The 20,627-nt window shown below is 35.3% G+C and overlaps 1 protein-coding gene across 5 annotated transcripts in view; it reads right to left on the bottom strand.

The window, feature by feature from the left end:
- The window catches only part of arhgef10 (Rho guanine nucleotide exchange factor (GEF) 10), an 87,475-nt gene that overhangs the window by 18,572 nt on the left and 48,276 nt on the right, over nucleotides 1-20,627 (bottom strand). For all 5 annotated transcript variants that reach the window (XM_009293079.4, XM_021473176.2, XM_021473177.2 and 2 more), the window contains 13 exons: nucleotides 18,782-18,874; nucleotides 18,246-18,416; nucleotides 17,288-17,433; nucleotides 16,957-17,147; nucleotides 12,923-13,038; nucleotides 12,710-12,837; nucleotides 10,252-10,352; nucleotides 9,817-9,938; nucleotides 8,190-8,276; nucleotides 7,541-7,752; nucleotides 7,267-7,424; nucleotides 5,433-5,575; nucleotides 2,769-2,943 (listed from right to left, as the gene is read on the bottom strand). In XM_009293079.4, the coding sequence (XP_009291354.2) occupies nucleotides 2,769-2,943; nucleotides 5,433-5,575; nucleotides 7,267-7,424; nucleotides 7,541-7,752; nucleotides 8,190-8,276; nucleotides 9,817-9,938; nucleotides 10,252-10,352; nucleotides 12,710-12,837; nucleotides 12,923-13,038; nucleotides 16,957-17,147; nucleotides 17,288-17,433; nucleotides 18,246-18,416; nucleotides 18,782-18,874 (1,843 nt within the window). The remainder of the gene's footprint in view (nucleotides 1-2,768; nucleotides 2,944-5,432; nucleotides 5,576-7,266; nucleotides 7,425-7,540; nucleotides 7,753-8,189; nucleotides 8,277-9,816; nucleotides 9,939-10,251; nucleotides 10,353-12,709; nucleotides 12,838-12,922; nucleotides 13,039-16,956; nucleotides 17,148-17,287; nucleotides 17,434-18,245; nucleotides 18,417-18,781; nucleotides 18,875-20,627) is intronic.

The raw sequence follows: 20,627 nt of genomic DNA, 5'->3' as shown, positions 1-20,627 counted from the left end.
CAATCAAGCATATAAGAGCATATTCATCATTGTATAAATGTGTATACAATGATTTAAAAATATTTATTAACATTTTTATCTTTTAATCTTTAATAAATAATCTAAATCTAATAATTTAATCCAAGACATTGCGATATTGATGCTTAAACGCAGAGGTGGGTAGTAAAGAATTGCATTTACTTCGTTACATTTACTTGAGCAAACTAGTAGGGTCATGTGTACTTTTCTAGTACATTTAAAAATGTGTATTATTACTCAAGCAAATTAGAGAAAAATCATAACTCTTACTTTGTACATTTGGTGGCGTTCCTCCATTACTGTTAAATGATAATAAATACAGTATGATTGATATGACTTGTTTGCAAATTTGTGTCACGAGAGGTTGCTATAGAGAGTTAAATGGTAACTATGGAATAACTAAAAAAACTGCTGCTTAATTGAATAAATTATTAGCACTGTACATATTAGTCATTCACCATAAAAATATTTTTTTACATTAAAATGGTGTGTACAGTATATATATATATATATATATATATATATATATATATATATATATATATATATATATATATATATACACACACACACACACACACACACACACACACACACACACGCGCGCACACGCGCACACACGCACACACACATATATATATACATACTGTATAGACCATTTTAAACTGTATATACAAGTCAGAATTATTAGCCCCCTGAATGTTTTTCCTCCATTTCTGTTTAACAGAAATATTTTATCAGCATATTTCTATAGTTTTAATTATTAATTTCTAATAACTGATTCCTTTTATGTTTGTCATGATGACAGAACATAATATTGGACTAGATATTTTTCAAGACACTAGTATTCAGCTTAAAGTGACACATAAAGGCTTCAAGTTGATTTGGCAAGTGAGGGTAATAAGGCAAATCATTAATGATGGTTTGTTCTGTAGACAATCAAAAAATATTCCTTAATTAATTCCTTAACAGTATATAGCAAGAGAGCAAGATGGGTGATTGCCCACATTGCCCATGCCTAAAACCGCCACTGATGAAAAGTAACTAAAAGCTTCTAATGAGTAATTTTTTCATCAGATACTTTTTTACTCTTACTCGAGTAACTTTTAAGATTGTTACTTTTAATGGAGTAAAAATTTCCGCAAGTATTTGTACTTTTACTCGAGTATAGATTTTAGATACTCTACCCACTTCTGCTTAAACTATATATTGTTCAGCCCTCGCATCTACCCTTAAACTAAACCCGCACAGGAAACATTTAGCATTTATACATTTTCAATATACTTCATTCTGTGTGATTAATGAGCCTTTTTCCTCATAGGGACCAAAAAGTACCCAAAAGGTAAAGATTAACTGGTATTGCTATACTTGACATTATACATAGACATTTAGAACCCACAAAGTAAAAAAATACAAGTATGCACACAAACACACTCATGCAAGCATTAAACATATAAGCAACCAAACAAAAATGCAATGCTGAGGTAATTCCTAGAGTAGCACTTTCTGAATGGCTTCCTGAACACACTGGTTTGTGTTCAGCATCACAAAAAGACCATTGAGAACCACTACTGAAAATGAAACAAAAGCAAACACTGGATGAGGTCCAAATAACACAACGAGAGGCACTGGTGCACTCAGGAACTCCAACCCTCTAAAAAGCACATGCAAATATGGCTGATATACATGCTGTAATGTACATGCTTCTTGCACCTCGATTTTTGTTTTGCTTTGAGAAAAAAATTATGCTCAAGCAAATTAACTTGAGCTGTTTTCTTTTCTTTTTTTAAATATGAAAGGTAGGCTCTGTGATTGTAGAGGAGGCTGTAATTTTGTTCCTCCACATGAAAGAGAATCACATGACAAAGACACACCCACTGATGATGTCATGTTACTATGTACACACAGAGCCGTAAATCAGCAGAAACACCTGTAATCGGAGTCTGTCTGTAGACTACAAATGACAGGGAGCGTCTCTGAGGGCTTATCTCTGAATAGTGTTGGAGTGAGCAGTTTTAAATGATATCATTTAAATTTGCAGCCGAAGAAATAAGAAGTTTAGGAAGCATTGCATTAGCTGGGTATTCTTAAAGGGATAGCAACTTCAAAAACTTTCCAAAGCTACAAGCCTTTATTTTATGTTCTGAACACAAGATAATTTAAATTAAACTGAGAGATTTTGTCTCTCCATTGAAAGTTTTTCCCTGAAAGTCTTCTAATAAACTTCATTAAAAGAAAAAAAAAAAACATGCCCATATATTCATCAAGAATTGTAAACGAAGAATTTTTAGTCTCCTGAAGAGACTTTATAAAATGAACAGATTTAAATGTACATATGTGATCCTTGACAACAAAATTAGTCTTAATTTGCTCCTGTTTATTTATTTTACAATATATGTATATGTGTGTGTATGTGTGTGTCTGTTTGTGTCTGTGTATATATACACTGGTGTGTGTGTGTGTGTGTGTGTGTGTGTGTGTTTGTATAGTTATATTTGAGAAATAGAGATTTATGTAAAAAACTATTTTTAAAAATTGAGAGAGAAATCTGAATCAAATCAATCAAATTTGTTTCAAAATCTCTTCATTTGTGTTCAAAAGATGAAGTGTATGGGTTTGGAATGGCATAAAAATGATAAGGAATTAGTTTCCATTAAAATAAAATTCTTTCCTTATTTAAAGACCACAGATAATGCGTAATGTATAATTCATCTTCTGCCAAAGTAGAGCATTTTGCATTGACAGTTTACCTGGGAGTATGTTATTGACAGCTGTGGCGATGTTGATGTCTTGCAGGTGGTCGAGAGTCTCGGTGTGGAAGAGTCGAAGGGTTGAGCCGGTGCTGAAGGATATCCAGATACCCACTCCAGCCACCACCATGTGGGACACGATCATTCCTTCTTCCTGATGGGCTTCAAACTGACGCTGTAAACACATGCACACGTGCAAATTTTCAAGCATTTACACTACTTTCATACAACAGATACTGGCTGGTGTAGACTGAAAGTAAAAAACACAGATCTGACTTCACATGGCTTACTTTATGGAAAAGTCAAGTACAGTGAACTAAGGAATGAGGTAACCCCCAAAAAAGCCCAAGAAGGAAAAAGAGACTCAGATCTGACCCACTTAACTCGGGAAAGGAGTGGATAAGATTTAAATTTTGATATACTACAGCTTGACATCTTTACTGAAGCAAATAAAATAACACAGGACTGTGATGGGAAATTTAATAGCATTTGACAAATGAGTGTCCCACTAGAACATCAAAACCACAACATTATTAGACAGTCTGGCTCTGGAATTTGTGATTTTTAGTTAATTAAAAATGATCTGAAATGATCTATTTGGTAAGCTGATCTGCATCTCTTTCAAGCGTACAATCAAATATTCGTCCTTTACACTTGCTTTCATTTTAGCCAATGGTTTAACAGTCAGCAAAGCTGTTGAAAGATAATTAGCTTAGTAAAGCTGGCTGGATAACAGGTCAGTGTGTCAGTGTCTGTGTGTAGGACGGAGAACACATGGCTTTAATATTCTGAGATCACGGCAGGCCGTTGTGCTGTGACAGAGTAAAGAAGAAACTGAGTTTACTCTCTCTTTTAATGTACATTAGATAGCTGTTAGAACATCACATTAGATCAACAATACTCTTAAATGAGCCAATAATAGTCAAAAGCCCATCGCCATGCCATATAAAAACATAAGCAACAGCACACTTAGTTGAAAGTGTAGTCTAAAAACAGTATACTGGTGTTTCCACTTTGGGCAAAGCCAAAAGTCTTAAAATGTGTTTTTGTACAAGTAAAAAATAAATAAACTGCATGCTTGAGAATCCTCCTATTATGTCAAACATTTGGGAGTGACACCCCCATATAAATACAGGATTCACAATCCAAAAATATTAATCGTAATCTGACACAATGGATAAGATATAAACATAGTTTGTTAAAATATGCGAGTAAAATATGTTCTTAAAAGATTTAAAAAAAAGAGCTCAATTTCAAAATGTTTTTGTGATAATTTTGAAAACATTGGTAAAAGTATCAAACAGCAAATCTGCTATTTTTGTTATGGTGGTACATACCTTCTTAATATTAATTAGTATTCATTCATTCATTCTTTCTCCTTCGGCTTAATCCCTTATTTATTAGGGGTCACCACAGGGGAATGAACTGCCAACTATTCCAGCATATGTTTTACGCAGTGGATGTGCCATTTCCAGCTGCAACCCAGTACTGGGAAACACCCACACACACTTATTAACACACATACACTTAGCCAATTTAGTTCATCCAATTAACTTAGGCACATTTCTTTGGATTGTGGGGACACCAGAGCACCCAGAGGAAACCCACGCAAACACGGGAGAACTGTGAGGCGACAGTGCTAACCAACCACTGAACCATCGTGCTGCCCATATTACAGTAATTAGTATATTTTTATTAATTAATTAACTAAATATGTTGTACTGTATTTGCAGTCATAGTTTTTAAAGACTTTTTTTTTACTGATTTTGAACAAAACCTTGTAGTTTATTTAGTGCTATGTATTTTATTGAAACAATAATACAAAAGAAATGTTATTTTATTTGAAGTAGTGAGTTTTTCTTTGTGTTGTACTACATGTCTTCTTTTGTTGAGGTTCTCTTCTTTTCTTTTTCTCTTCTTTCCGCCTCTATCTGCTGTCTTTCTGACAGGTTTCATTATGAGCGCACAGGTGCGGTGAATCAGGTGTCGACACATAGAAGTTTGTTGGCGTGCTGGTGAAGTTCATTTAAACCGGACTGCAAGATCATTCGGAGAGTCTCCTCTCTGTCAGTTTGTTTTGTTTATTTGTAAAACCTATGTTGTATTTGCTCTGGGACATTGTCGAATTTAACGCTGAGTGTTTATTACTAAGATCAATGACGCATGTCATGGAGACGCATGTGATGAGGAGTGCCTTTTAGTTGTAGTAAGTTTTCTCATGTTTTGTGGTTAGTAGGGAGGTAAGTGAATGTTGTTTAATTTATGTGCAGGTAAGAGGGTTTAAGACTTACCTGTTGAGTTTTTTTGTTTGTTATTTTGACTTTACCTCCGCAAGGTTTTTATGTCTTCTTTAAAGTACAATTTTGAATAAATCTGACCTTATGTTACTTCTTTGGTCAATCGTCCTTGTTGTTGTTTTCTTTTGAATGACAGATGAGACTCCGGGCTCCTCATAAATTTTAGAGGTGTCCAATTTAATTTAATTGAATTGAATTGAATTGAATTGAATTGAATTGAATTTAATTTAATTTAATTTAATTTAATTTAATTTATTGTTATGGGTCTGTCTTGCTTTTTGGAGGCAAAGTTAGATGACAGAACAATTAGAACTGTTGATAAAATCTGGTGTCAATGCAATGAAGTGTTATGAAAGTGCTTTAGTACCTCCACCGTGTTTGTCTGTGTGCTGATGATGAAGATCTGTCCTCCTGATGAAGCCCAGATGTGTTCGCCCACCACCAGTAGAGCTTTAACCGGCAACACCCCCAGCTTCAACACACAGGCCCCCGACTCGACCCAGAAGCCGTCTGTGAGGGCAAGAAAACACATGAAGGAAATCTCAATCTCACATATTAATGTTTAAAAAGCAAAGAGTTGATAAGATCTTGTGAACGTCGAGAGCAACAAAATTCAGGTCAAATGTTACAGCTGATGTCACACAAAGGGAAGGGTAGATACTACTTCCTGTGATGACAAAACAGTAAAAACACGTTTACATTAAAGCCATATGAGGAAGGAAAAAGTGTCTAGGGCAGCTATACAGTGTTCTAATGTCATGGTTGTTGTTATTTTGAACAGTTGAGAGGGTAAAAATAAGAACTGTAATAATTAAAACATGTTGATAACATTGTCTATGACCCACAATAAGCTTTGTTAATAGCGGATAGCCTGCATCTGCTTCTGCCTATATCATCCCTCACTGCAGTGTATTTGAGCAGATCTTTATTCAGCTTGTTTGCCTCAAGAGGCTCTGATTACATAACACCAGCGCCTACACAGTGTCCCAAACTCTCTCTCTCTATCACTTTGCTCTTGTTCAAACAGTCAGCAATGGGGGAAAAGGAGAAGTGCTCAAATGAGGACTTACATTTTAATGACTAAATGTCAATTTTTACATTGGCCCTGAAGTTTTTCTGTATTCAGTTGACAGACTAAAATGTAAATTAACATTTACATTTAATCATTTAGCAGACGCTTTTATCCAAAGCGACTTACAAATGTGGACAAGGAAGCAATTTACACAACTTTAAGAACAACAATGAATAAGTGCTGTAGGCAAGTTTCAGGTGTGTAAAGTCTAAGGAAAGCATTAGTAATATAAGTTTTTTTTTTTTTTTTTTTTAGTACAGTTAGTGGTATAGCCAGAGAGGCAATTGCAGATTAGGACATTTTTTTATTCAGAATACTAGCTTCCTGATCTGATAATGCTTCCACATGATGACATTTCACTGTGTTAATGTATTCAAAGGAAATGCAGTATTTATGCCGTATACACCAAGTAAGCATCCAGAGTAGCCTAAAACATCATAGAAACCACCTAGATCACAGCAAGCAACAGTTTAGTTACTAACAATGGAGAGTACCATAATAACCCCAATTTTAAGCATTTTTACAGGCACTAACTAGGCCTTCTTAAGTCAGTATCAAAGTTTGCCTTTTCTAACTTTACAATACAGAAATATAAATTTGAAAAAACTGTAACTTTTGTTAATAAAATAAATAAATAAATAAATAAAATACATATATAATTATAAAACAAAAAAATAACTAAAAATAAAATCAATAAAAAATAAAAATTACATAAAAAAATAAATAAATCAATACTTATTAAATATCAGTGTCTCAGGCAGAATGAAACTGGGCAGAGAGCAAAATGGAATAAAAATGTTCCAGAGAGAAAAAACAGCTGTGGAAAGAATTAAAGAAAGACTGGGAAAAATATTTTAAAACATCTCACTTTCCTTGAGAACTTTCCAGAGCATTCCCTTTCTGAACGCAGCTCAGACCAGTGCTGATTCTGAATCTGAGATTATACTAGTTACCTACTAACACAAGCACCACCAAAACTTAGCATTTGGTGGTTTTTCAAAGAAAATCTTACTAGTTACTGAAAAAAATGTATCCTACTTTATTCAGTATGTACAGTATGCATGGATTAATTTTTCTAGTACCAGACAAAAAAGCCGTCCAACTAAATTAAACCCAATAAACTCCTTACCATCAGTTCTGGAGTAGATGACCAGAGAACCACTGACTAGACCTGCATACAGACACCCACTCGTGTACACCAAACACGTGACGCTAGACTTATCAGGAGAGAAGAAGTGCTGCAGGCGAACTTTCTTAGAGCGCTGGCTGCTCTTATAAACAGATATACTGAAAAAGAAAGCATCGGATCATCAGATTAGACTCTCTAGGCAAGTTAATAAAGGCCATAACATCATCCTTATCGTTTAAATGTTATTTGTGTATGGATTTTGTAACATACACACCTGCCTTCCTCCATTCCCAAACAGACAGTTGGCATATCACAGGCATTCCGATTCTCAGGTTTTCCCTCAACGTTCTTTAGTGGCTCATCCAACGGTACATGCGTCATACAGAGAATACGCGACTCGACATTAAAACACTCTGTCACTTTAGGATTTGAGTTTTGCAGTGCCACAATGGACACCTGACCCATGTGATTGGTGCAACTCGCCACCTGCAAAAAAAATTGAGATTTCATAATTTACTTAACAATTCTCAAGCTACATCTGAACTGCCAAACAAAATTGATCTGAGTACTAAAATTAAAGGCTTTTTCCAGAGATGAGGTCTCAGATTGATGGGAGACACGTTGAGTGCTCTTAAAGGAATGTAGCTGGGAATGCTTTATTACCTTCTAGATAGTAAATACAGCATACAAGCCTTTAATGCAACCTTTCACTCCCACAGAAGTGTTTAATGATGCTTTTAGTGTTTGAAAAAAGCTTTAAAATGATGAAATGCTGCTTTGGGTCAAGGATAATTTGGCAACAAACACGTACGCACAGACCAAACTGGGAGATATGACCCATAATAGACTGTAAAAAGCAAGTATAACTGATTTAAAATACAAGTATTTGGTGTTTAGATTTTGAATTTGGTGTCTAGACTCACCCACACACATCCGTGACCCATAACAGGCAGATCTGCGGTGCTGTCGGTGTTCACATGAGGCTCGGGGTTGTGAACGGCACACTCCACCTACCACAAATACATTATTTAGAGATGACTTTTGTTGTTACACGCAGTAACAATAATGAGCCAACTTGGAAAATTACTAAAAGTATACTTAAATACATAATTTATAGTAAGGTGTATTATACTGTATATATTACAGTATTAAGACAATTTGTTAATGAATGCTACTAGTATACTTTCGTTTTAACTACAGTAAATTGTGGTGTACTGTAGTATAATATACCCTATACACAGCAAAATCCTCAGAGTAAAATTCACTCAGTTTACACAGTATTTGGTCTCTATTACCATATAAGTTGTTAATAAGTAAAGCTGCTGTTTGTGGAGTTGCTTAAAGATCCTCTGCTGAGATTTTGAGAGATTCAATGTATTATATTTCAGCTGATTTCATCTAAGGTTTTGACTGAAGTCAGTTATACGTAGTTCTGTGTTTCTGTATATTATTATCAATCATCACTTAATTTATTTTTTCATTGTTTTATTAACTTGAGTAATTTTAACTCAATTTAGAAAGGGATTAAATACTATCTAAACTGAGTAAATTTTACTCAGAGGATTTTGTTGTGTAGTAGGGTTGTCGCGATACCATTAATTCACGTTATGATACTATAACAGCTGAAGTATCGTAATACCAAGTATTGCGATACTGTAATTCATAACTCAAATTTATAAAATAAAGAAAATTGTCGGAAATACTAACCACGTTGCACATCACTTCACCTATAATGCATTAGTTCTTTTGGTTTATTTTGTAGATAACTGACACCCCCCAAAAAAAAACATTAAAATAAAGATAAAAACAAATGCAGAACAAAATTCTTTATAAAAGAGCATTTTTCCAACAAAATTAGGCTATATAAAGTGGTCAAAGTGCTTTTTGGGGCTTTTGATCTATTGTTTTTTTATTTTATTTATTTAATTTTTTTTTTGTCTTATCAGGTAAGAATTCAAAGTAATTCAAAATTTTCCTTTGTGAGTTGCTCTTTTTTTAAAGAGATTGTTAGACTGTTGCAGTTGTTGTAGCTACTAAATCATATTGACAGGAACAGAATTAGAAAACTAATTCAGATGTGCCTTTGAAATTAAGCATAAGAAAACGTGCATTAGGCTACCATAAAAGGTATGATTTCTAAACAATTTTGGTACCTTAAAGGGCTCCACAGAATATTCAGATAAAATTGTCTATTGCTGCACAAACATGTGAGAATTTTAGAGAACATTTCCAAGTGCAACATCGTGCATTGTAGATAGACCATTAATGATGATACTACCGTTTACAAAGTACAGTGTCACCACCAATATTTTGCAGCCATAGTAACACGATACTAGTAATAGTACTGGTAAACAGAGCAAACCCTATAGTTGTAGAAAACTATGGTATTGGGTAATTTGTTTATAATATTATCGCCACAGCAAGTATAGTATTATCAAAACAGATTAATTCAAGTACTTTAGTATGGTCCAAAAACACTATAGTATTTACTAAAAATTACAATACTATTTTTTTTTTAATGTGGGAGGATGCAGACATTGATTTTGTCACCTTAAACTCCTGTAGTTTAGACATGACCACTGCCATTTGCTTGAGCAAGAGAGGATGATTCTGCTTCCTCATCTGATTACCATCATCTTCAGCACAAAACCAGCCTTGGATGTTGTCCTCCTCTGTATAAACACACTGCATTAGTGAAGCATTACTCAGATTCTATGAAATCAAATGATATTCCCATATGTGGCTTCCAGTTGCCAGTATTTTAATCCATTTGTCTGGCCTGAACTTTGAGTTCTGGCTCGGCCGAGTGATGATTCACAATCTGAACAATATGAAACCAGCCGGCACAAATATATGCTATGAACATCATAGTAAGTTATATTTAAATGTATTTTAAAGGTGTTTAGAAGCAGCTAAAGATATCTAAAGAAGGAGTCACAGACAAAGACAGGATGTAGAGACAGGAGAACAGAAAAAGACACCTACGTAAAGCCAGTTTAGCCATCTGCAGATTACTGATCCATGTTTGCTTGATGGATGGACTGAATGTGTTGAAGACTGCAGTGAAAAACGTGGGTCGACCGTATCTGAAAAATTTAAAATTAAACCTACAGTTCAGATTTTTCTCTGGAAAAACTTTAACAATAGACATTTGTCTGGATTTACAAATCTCTTGGGTAGTCTGAATATCTCAGCTGGTCTGGCGTCTTGTCAAACAGCTGGAGAAACAGACTGGGTCCCTTCCTGTTTATTGGTGACATTACAGGATATGATTTAACAGTTGGACAGTCTCGATATTAAATCACCAGAACACTTTTCCATACTTGATCATTTGGTAGTGAAGTAATTGTTTATTATGGCTTTTCACAACTTTCACTGTGTCGATATACAGAATAATGACCAGAAGCAAAACTATGACGTCATGTAATCCAAGCTAACTCAAAAGAGTCAACAGCGTACATTTTCCAGCAGTCACAGTGTGTGAAAGAGCTTTATGCTATCAGAGGGATTAGTTTGACAGCTGGGAGTCTAAAGATACTCCTATAATCCAGATACGAAAAATCCAAGCATACAGTCGCAGATAATTGGTGTGTGTGTGTGTGTTTGTGACAACTGCTGCACACTCCAAAGCCCAGCAGGAGGATAACAACAGCACACTGATTAGGCACTTAAGGTCATTCTTAAAGCCCTGACTCACATCAATATAGAGACATGGCAAATGATCATTTAAAAGTATGGGCTAAAGTTTTGAGAAAATACAAATAATCTGAATCATAGTATATTCTGCTCCATAATAAAAATAAAAATAAAAATAAAAAAGAGCTGTCAACATATTTTTGTCAACATATCATTGTACAGTGTTGCAAGCTGATAGGTCACCTAATCTTCTCTGTCATTTACTACATAATCTTGGTAATCAACCATTTAAATGCTCAGTGTTCTTCTTTACTGTAACGCTGCAGTGCGTTTTTCTGAGACCCTCGTCCACCCCAGCTCCACCTGGGATTAGATCTGCTACAGAGGTTACATATATATTATGTTTGCAGCAGCGATGTGTCATATTCTCAGACTACATAGCCCGTAATAATCAAAGCAGCAACAGCATAGCAGATCTATGCCATCAGAACCAAACACTTCTACATTGTTATATACATATTTATTAATCATGACAGAAATATTATATTATATTATATTATATTATATTATATTATATTATATTATGCTTCTGATTGTGATCTGAACTAAAAAAATTACAAAAATGAGCATGTCAGATCAAATTAAATTCAAGTGTAATCAGAATGTAACTTATCTAAATCTATATCTTACCTATAATACATTACTAACTGTAAATTTGCGCATGCATAGAGTTTCATGACAGAACTTTGTATGATTACATGTAACCATTTAATCCAGGATTTGCTAATGACCACACTTACAATATCATTGCTGCTAATTTTTGTATTATAAGTATAAAATCAGGTACGTTTGACAACTACAGATCCCCATGAATTTTAAATACATTATATGAACATAAGTGTTATATTTCCATATTTTTAGTTCCTTAAAAATAACATTGTCTAAAAAAACATGATTGTTTGCAACTAAATTATTAAAACATTTCATAGTCAAAGAGCATAGAATCACCACGAGGCGACACTCTAGTGCTATTTGGGAAACAGCCACTAGATGGAACGGCGGCCATTTTGGAATGGAACTTCCAATAGAACAACAGCTTATTTGAATTTTAAAAATGCTGATGATTGTGATAGCAAATGTTGTATTGTCATCTTTCAGGTTGTATCTCAGCTTTAATGCGCTTTTTAATAAATAAATAAATAAAAAACAAAGCAACTGCTTGCCATTGTGACAACAATAAGATCCAATGTACAGCCGATTGCTTTTACTCCAAAATGGCGGATTCTGGGGCTGTTGCTGGGCGCTGATGTTGCAATGGAATGTTCTATTGAGTGTTGGCTCTTGTTCATTCTAAGTTCTTTAGCATAGTCTTCAAACAAACAAATAAATGAATTTACCTTTAAAACATTAATTTAGTAAAACACATTAAAGCCTTTACTCAACCTTGTCACACAACATTTTGAGTTTCTCAATTCTGTTGAAATCAAAAGAAGATTTTCCGAAGAAGGTTAAAAACCAGTAACCATTGACTAACACTAGTCATTAGTTTTCCTACTATGGATGTCAGTAGTTGCTGGTTTTGTACATTCTTCAATATATCTTCTTTTGTGTTCAACAGAAATAAAAGAAATTCATTAATGTTTGGAACCACAATGACAGCAAGATCATTAGCTTTGCTGTTACAGGAATTATTAAATAATTGTTTTCATTTGTGATGAAATTTCTCAACATTTCTCGCATAATGGCAATCTGAACCCAAACTTTTTAGTGTGGGCTTTCTTTAGTGTAAAGTGTAGGTCACACATACTTGTCTTGTTTCCCTGGTAACTGTAGTTGTATCCTACAGCGATCAGCTGCCCGAATCTCCTCCTCTTTCTTTAAAATGAGACGCTGAAGACCTGAAACCCAGTCCTGAGCAACAGTCCCATTAACATTCTGGAGAAAAAAAGAGAGTCACAAATCAACTATCAGTGTTTAATCATCAACCCAAAAGTGTTTAACGGTGGTCTGAACAATTCACCTGATAATTCCCTTTCAGACTGCTGATCATGGTGGAAATTTGGTTCACCAAGCCCAGGTCATGGATCAGGTTCTGCAGGTCCTGATACAGCTGTCCCGGCCCCATATATAACTTATCTGCAAATAAGACAAAGACAATAAAGACTCATCTGTGCATGTTTAAGCTTAAATAATGAACATCACCGTTCTGTTCATTTATTTAGGGTGAATTGAAAAACCCTCCTCATTAGCTGGGAGCAATACAGCTGAAACTGAATCATATTCTAGAGTGAATCATTAAACTCTGGTCTCTCTCTTTCTCTCTCCCAAATCCTGCTCAATACAATAGACTGCTTTGTGCTGATCTGCTTTTCCAAGATAAAGAGAGACAGAAACGTTGAGTGAGGTAAAAGGAGAAAGAAAGAGAGCAAGAACGAATTCTCTTGTCAGAGCTTAAGTAAAGTGAGTCACATTTAAGGCCATACAAAAAGTGCGCACACACACACACACCTACACAAACACTTCTAATACATGCACACACACAAACAATTCTAATGCACATGAAAAAAAATTTGTACATTTTTAAATAGCACCTGAAATAACACACATTTCAAAATAAATGCTACCATTAGTGTTTCTTCAAATAAAGAGTAGCTAAAGGAGTCCAGGCAGTCTAAAGGACATGTAGCATTAAATGAGCAAACTGAAAAAAAACTATTTTACCCTTATTAAATATAATACATATATTAAAGAAACATGACAAATATAATGTTCTTTAACAAGTAAATAATCTAAAAAAATAGACTAAATATTGTCGCATTATCACAATCACCAGCGATCCAGGCTTGTAGCTGTTGGGAGTCACTCACTTTCACTCAGGACTACAAATCTGTCATAAAATGGACTACAAATCCTGTCATGCACCACACACTCACACCTGTTCTGGTTTTCCGCTGATTGCTAACTCATGCAGCTGAAGCTGTTGAGAACTGATTACTTGGACTTTAACGCACGAACGCACACACGAACGCACGCACTCTCTCTCTTTCTCTCTCTCTCTCACACACACACACACACACACACGCACACACACGCGCACACACATGCGCGCACACACACACGCGCACACGCACGCACGCACACGCACACACACACACACACACACACACACACACACACACACACACACACACACACGCACACACGCACACACGCACACACGCACACACACGCACGCACGAGTTTCTTAGTCTTGTTAAACTCTACTGTATACATTACGATGCATTTTCCTTGTCTTGCTGTGTTAGATTCTTTCTCTGTTGTATTGTTTATTCCTGCCTGCTGCCTGCCTTTTGATCATCTACCCGTTTACTTACCACGACTCTGGATTTCCTCTATACATCTGTTTTCCCCTACGTTGACTGTTGCTTGCCTGACCTTATTAAAGCTTACTTTTTTTAACCATTCAAATAATGCTTTGAAAGCACAACAGTCTAAAACTAAGTAACATTATGAATTAGTATTTTTGATCTGCCCTGTGATTCTTAAAATAGATTTAAATTAGCTAATTATTCCGTAGTAAAAACGCTTTTTCTGGTATATAAACTATTGTTGCACTGAATTACATTTTAGTGGTTCTCCATGATAGTCATTATGGATCTGCAAGGTGATAGTCTATTTTTTACAGATGTGCAAAAAAACAACAACACAAAACAAAAAAACCAAAGCATTATTAAAGTTAATATTTTTGATGCTTTAAGACTCATAAGATTAATACTAAAATGATACTGAATTTGTTTAGGACCTCTTATATGTGTAGATCCTGTAAAAATAAAGCCATTTTCTATCTAATAAACAATTCTGCAAACTGAATAGATGTGCAATGGCACACTGGAACTTTCACAACATTGACATCACCTCCTCTCCGGTTGGCTTTATTCCTCGTGGTTAATTAGATTTGTAAAAGTAAAACAACAGAGAAGAAAGAACGGCTCTGGGAATGCAGGCGCTCTTGATTCAGTCCTCTAGTTTGAATCAGAGCAGCTCCTGCACACAGACTGTTTTCAGTAACCATAACAACACCAGCCTTATTCAACCATGCTGAAAAGTGTTTTTTCGGCCTTTAAACATTGGAGGAATGGCACAGAGAGTCCAGCATGATTTTATTTGTGTCTAAAATGGTTAAAGCTTAAACAAGTTTCCAGATCAGACTTTACAGTACAGCGTTGTACTTCTACAGTGCGTTTTTTTTTTTTTTTTTTTGCATAATGTCTTGTAAAATCCCACCGGAGTCTCTTCTTTTGTCACCTCAGCTGTGCTGAAAAGAGCACACGCAATGAAACAGGAAAAACAGTCTTTCCTCTTTTGTTCAGCTCCATGAGTCAGTTTGACCCATTCTCTCCAAACCACAAAAACAGCCAACAGCCTCCGAGGGAGGAAATGACGTCGTCAACGCCAGATGAAAAGAAAGATTGCATCATCAGAGGTCTTGTACTGAACAGGTAAACTATTATTATGCTATTTCTGTAGTCTCTGACAGCTTTTAGTACTGCAGATTCCAAAGCACAACAGCAACGCATTATGAATATTCATAGTGTATTTAGGGATGAACTGGAACAGCAGGAGGTGAGGAAGCAGACAAAAAAACAAAACAAACTCTTCCTTAAAATCCCTGAGGACACAAGTAAACGAGTACAACAGATGATTTTAGGGCACTTCAAAGCAGCCCGTTTGACTTATAAAGAGGGGATTAAGAATATACAGTATATAAATGTAAATATATTCACCAAAAAGCTTCAGAGTTCTCTCCATTACCCTTTTCTCTTCCCATCCCCAGCTTTCACTCTCTCTCATTCCAATTTTCTGTCTATCAGGTGTCGTCTGACATTTTTCCATCAATAATTCATTTTTAAGATCGTACTCAAAAAGCCAGACGTCTGTCAGATGTCAAAATGTCTGGGACACCGGAGAGCATAGTGAACCCTGTCAAACGGCAGTATCTTTACAGCAACATTTTCCATGAAAAACATGGACTCCATGACATTTTTATCTGGATGTGTCAGAAGTCTGACCCTGTTTCTTTCTGAGTAAGTCTGGGTGTTTTAAATGTCACATATGTGCATGTTTAAAAATAAGCCGAGTGTATTGTTGTTTAAGGGTGGTGCAGAATGAATATCTCTCTAAGCACTTCCTACTATTGCTGTTATTTTGGTATTGAGTAGATAATTCTATCAAAACAACTTTCCGCAAACTATCTACAGCAATATTTCTTCTCACAACCCCTTTTAAAGACATGCTCTCTATACTTCATGGCCCAGTTAGTGCTTAAATGTGAAAACTTTGGATTTTCGGCCTGGAACCATAACCACCATTTGACCTCGAACTCCAGAAAAATATTAATTGACTTCTAACACTAAGATTATGTCAAACTTTGAATAGTATTTTCCAGAAAATATGTCAGACATGATTAAGAGGTCAAACTTACAATGCTAAGAGAAAGAAAACACTTTAAAGTTATGCTGATGTAGACATTTTAAAATGTCATTCATAAAGTATAGCTGCAAGAAGCAAATTAATAGCTTTCAATCACTTTGAGGCCAAAAGGCAAATGCATAAAATTATATTATTTATTGTTTATTATTTAATGTTTAGTAAGCCTGTATAAATACATCAATCAGTCATGAAAAGACACCTGCATGCTTTGCTAGAATCACATTGCATGTGCTCACCGAATGTCCTAAAGATCAGAATTTTGAAATTATAGGCATTTGGCTGTATTTGGTGACCAGACATTGCATGACATACGAGTAAAACTCAATATCGCCACCCAGGGGCTGATATCTGCTCTTTTAACTTTGTCAAACAAGTACTCCATCTCTACTGGCTGAAAGTGAATGCGAGCGGCACACTGGAAAAACACTCCGCACACCCAGATTTAAATCAATTGAACTAGTTTCTGCATTCTTCAGATGTTTATCTTATGGTAAAATATGATAGCTACTGATAAATAACATGAAGCAGATGTGTTTGAAAACATTTTGTATATAACAAACTTACTAGGTTTTGCATTAATGACAACTTTATCTCCAGAGTGTGAGGGTGGAAACCGGGAGTCAACCATCTCCTCGCTGGAGCCAAACTCCACGACCTCCACAAAACTTAACGGTACACTCCACTTGAGCAAGAAACGCTGTCCTGAAGGAACCCCTTCACCTCCAGCTCCAACACTCACACCATCCTGAGATGGCCTGGAGGACAGAAACATGGCATTTATGAAGGAACAAGGTACAACTCAGAAGATTTAAAATTTAGTCTTGGTAGTAATGCTGTGCTAAACAGTTCAGAGTGACAGTTATTAGAGATAATAAATGCCTGCAATGGGTCATACCGCCGGTTGGGGGTGGCACACATGAGCACATCGTTCAGGAGAAAGACTCGCCGTTCTTTAGTCTTAATGATCTCCCCTCGATCATTATAAACGGTTTCCACCATGTCATCAGACCGAATCAGATAACGGCTGCCGCTGCTCAGCAGCTGACAGAGATAAATGGGAGAGAAGCAGAAACAGCAATAAAAGGATTGAGACAGAAATGAAATATTTAAGGCCCTACTTGTCTTAGTCACTTGACTCTAACCTCACTCACACAAAACTAAAAGTAAAATATGCTTAAAAAACACATATCACAATGAAATATTCATGATATTCTATTATTAGTTAAAAGGTCACCTGCATGCTATAATCTGTTTGCCACAGGTCCTTCCTAATTTTTTAACTTTCATTTTCTATGAATTTAAAGCTTAAGGAACACTGAACAAAGTCAAGTGGCTTCCAGTCCACTAATAAATTATAAATAAATATGATGCATGCATTTATTGTAATATATTAATTTAGTGCTTTAAAACATTACTTAATAACATCGATGTAGGAAAACAGTCAATATTCATGAAAATCATGATATAGTACATTTTTAAAGGCATCTCTTTTAAGACTCTACATGGATAAAAATGATAAAATGACAATATTCAATTAAAAATGAAATCTTTTGTAATATAAATATACAGCATTTACATTCACATTTGATCAAATGCATTTATTTGATCCTCGCTGACTAAAAGCTGTATTGTATTAGTTTTATTTATTATTACTCATTGGCTCAGTGCTGACCTCATATCAGTGACAGCAGGCCATCACTGAACTCCTACACACCCTGGTTTAACTGCACTGTGTGAAACTTACAAAAGTCACATCATACCTGACTAAGCGGCCACATATTGACATAACAGGTTAAGATCCACAAGTGTGAACAATAAGACCTCAGTATCTCAAAGCAGAGGACCTGCAGTACCTTGTTGAGGTAATGTTCGTTCATAGCTTTAGCGATGTGTCGTATCTCGCAGCGCTGGTCAGCCTCCTTTTTCCTTTCGTTTAATTTTTCGGCAAGCACTTCCAGTTCAGTAAGAGCCATCTGAAGGGGAAGGCGATCAGCATGGCCCACTGGCGTGTTCTTTAACATGTCCTGCAAAGAAATGCAGAAGATCATGGGTGTTACAGTAGTAAAACTGTAAAAAAAAAAAAAAAATAGCTTTGCCTTTAATGTGATTTTGTGAACTATGAGAAAATTTATTTAAATGTGACAAGGATCAGAAAGAAAGAGGCGCCCTCTTGTGGATATGTTATGAAGTTTTTACAAAATTGTTTACTGTAGCACATGTGTCTTCTTAATACAGAACTGGATGCGTAAGTGAATGAGAGTTTATGGTGTTTCCCAGTGATGGGTTGCAGCTGGAAGGGCATCTGCTGTGTAAATGAATGTATGCGTGTGTGTGTGTGTGTGTGTGTGTGTGTGCGCGTGTGCGTGTGTGTGTGTGTAGTAAAACACACTTGCAGCAGCAGAATAAACTGAGGGAACCGCTGAATAGGCTTCATCATCAGTCCATAAAGAGTCAGACGGTCTTTACTTGTCTCCTGGCGGTGCTGTGGACACAACACAAACAGCATTATTTATCCTAAAGCAAAGACTCTTATGCTTATCAAGACATCATTACTTAAAAAAAAAAAATTATAAATTCAATGTGATTTTTTTGTGAACCTCTCTTTAGAAATTTTCAAAAGCTTCTTTTTTTATTTAAGCAAACCATTTTACATTACTGGATAGTAAAAACAGACTAGTAATGCAACACTGTCAGCACAAGGGTTGGAAATTTACAAAGATTGTGATTAACGTGGATGAATAAAGTCGATTTGCATCAATGCAAAGTCGATTTTGCAATCAATGCTAGGGGTGTCCAAACTCAGTCCTGGAGGGACGGTGTACTGCAGATTTTAGCTCCAACCCCAATCAGACATACTTGAGCTAGCTAATCAAGCTTTACTAGGCTTTCAAGAAACAACCTTGCAGGTGTGTTGAGGCAAGTTACTACAGTAAACAAAGCAAGGTGATGTCAAATCTTGCATCAATTTCAACTACACAACTTAAATTTGTCTATGACAGATATATTTCTGTAGTTTTCTGGTTGCGATCATGCTCTCGATCTTATTGTTAACTTTTGTTGGGTTTCCTTGGGGTGCTCTGGTTTCCCCCACAAATCTAAAGACATGCGCTATAGGTGAATTGGGTAAGCTAAATTGTCTATAGTGTTTTTGTGTAAATGAGAGTGTATGGGTGTTTCCCAGGGATGAGTTGCAGCTGGAAGGGCATCCACTGCGTTAAACATATGTTGGATAGGTTAGTGGTTCATTCAACTGTTGCGACCCCTGATTAATATAGGAACTAATCCGAAAAGAAAATTAATAAATGAATAAAAAAATAAATAAATCAATAAAAAAAACACAAGAACGCATAATTGGCAGATTAAATTCAAGGAAACTTTATCATACAACTAGAAATTGCATAATCCAAAATTATACACAATTTAAGACCATGTAAAAAAGCATGTAAGACTTTAATACTTTTTAAGGGCCTTAAATTTCTTTGAAATGGTTTATGAATTTTTAATACTTTAAGACCCCGATAACACCCTGCAACCAGAGGCAGTACAATTACTAAGGCTTACTAAATTCTTAGTGAAAATTTTAGATAATGTATGTACTCACAATTAAAGACAACAATAATTTACTTAATAAAATAATTACAAATATTGTTATGATGTAGGTAAAAACAAAAACAAGCAAAAAAATATATATACTTAATGTAAAATGTACTTTCTGGCACCCACTTTGAGGAGCATTTTTAAAATTTAAATTAAAGCAGAAATCTAGCATCATTTGCCTGGATTAAATTTGGCACATTTTCTATTTTTTTTATTCAAGTTATTATTGCAGCGAGATACAATTCACAGCATCAGTAGACATGCCACTTTTACAGCTTTTCCAGTTCAAATTCCCCATTCAGGCATCAAAAACATAACACGAATTTCTTCATGACAGCGACAGAACAACATATCTGTACTCAATCTATTTAAACCACAAGTCAACAAATGTATCCTTTTGGTCATGCATACTATCTGTAATTTTCTCCATAATTAATATATTTCTCAAAACATCAATCAAATCTTGTATTTGTGGTGGATTAGGTTGTTACCAGCATATAGTAAGGGCTTTTTACTTGAAGCAAGGATGACTCTATACATACATTTGTTTTTTCTTTCTAAAAAAATCCATTGACAGTATACCCAAATAAAGTACCTCAAAGCTGAAATCAATTGGAGTATTTAAGATATTTTCTAAA

This window comes from Danio rerio, chromosome 17 (assembly GCF_049306965.1).
Source record: "Danio rerio strain Tuebingen ecotype United States chromosome 17, GRCz12tu, whole genome shotgun sequence".
Taxonomy (NCBI): domain Eukaryota; kingdom Metazoa; phylum Chordata; class Actinopteri; order Cypriniformes; family Danionidae; genus Danio; species Danio rerio.
The sequence above is the reverse complement of the archived record's forward strand: the minus strand, read 5'-3'. Positions and strand labels throughout refer to the sequence as shown.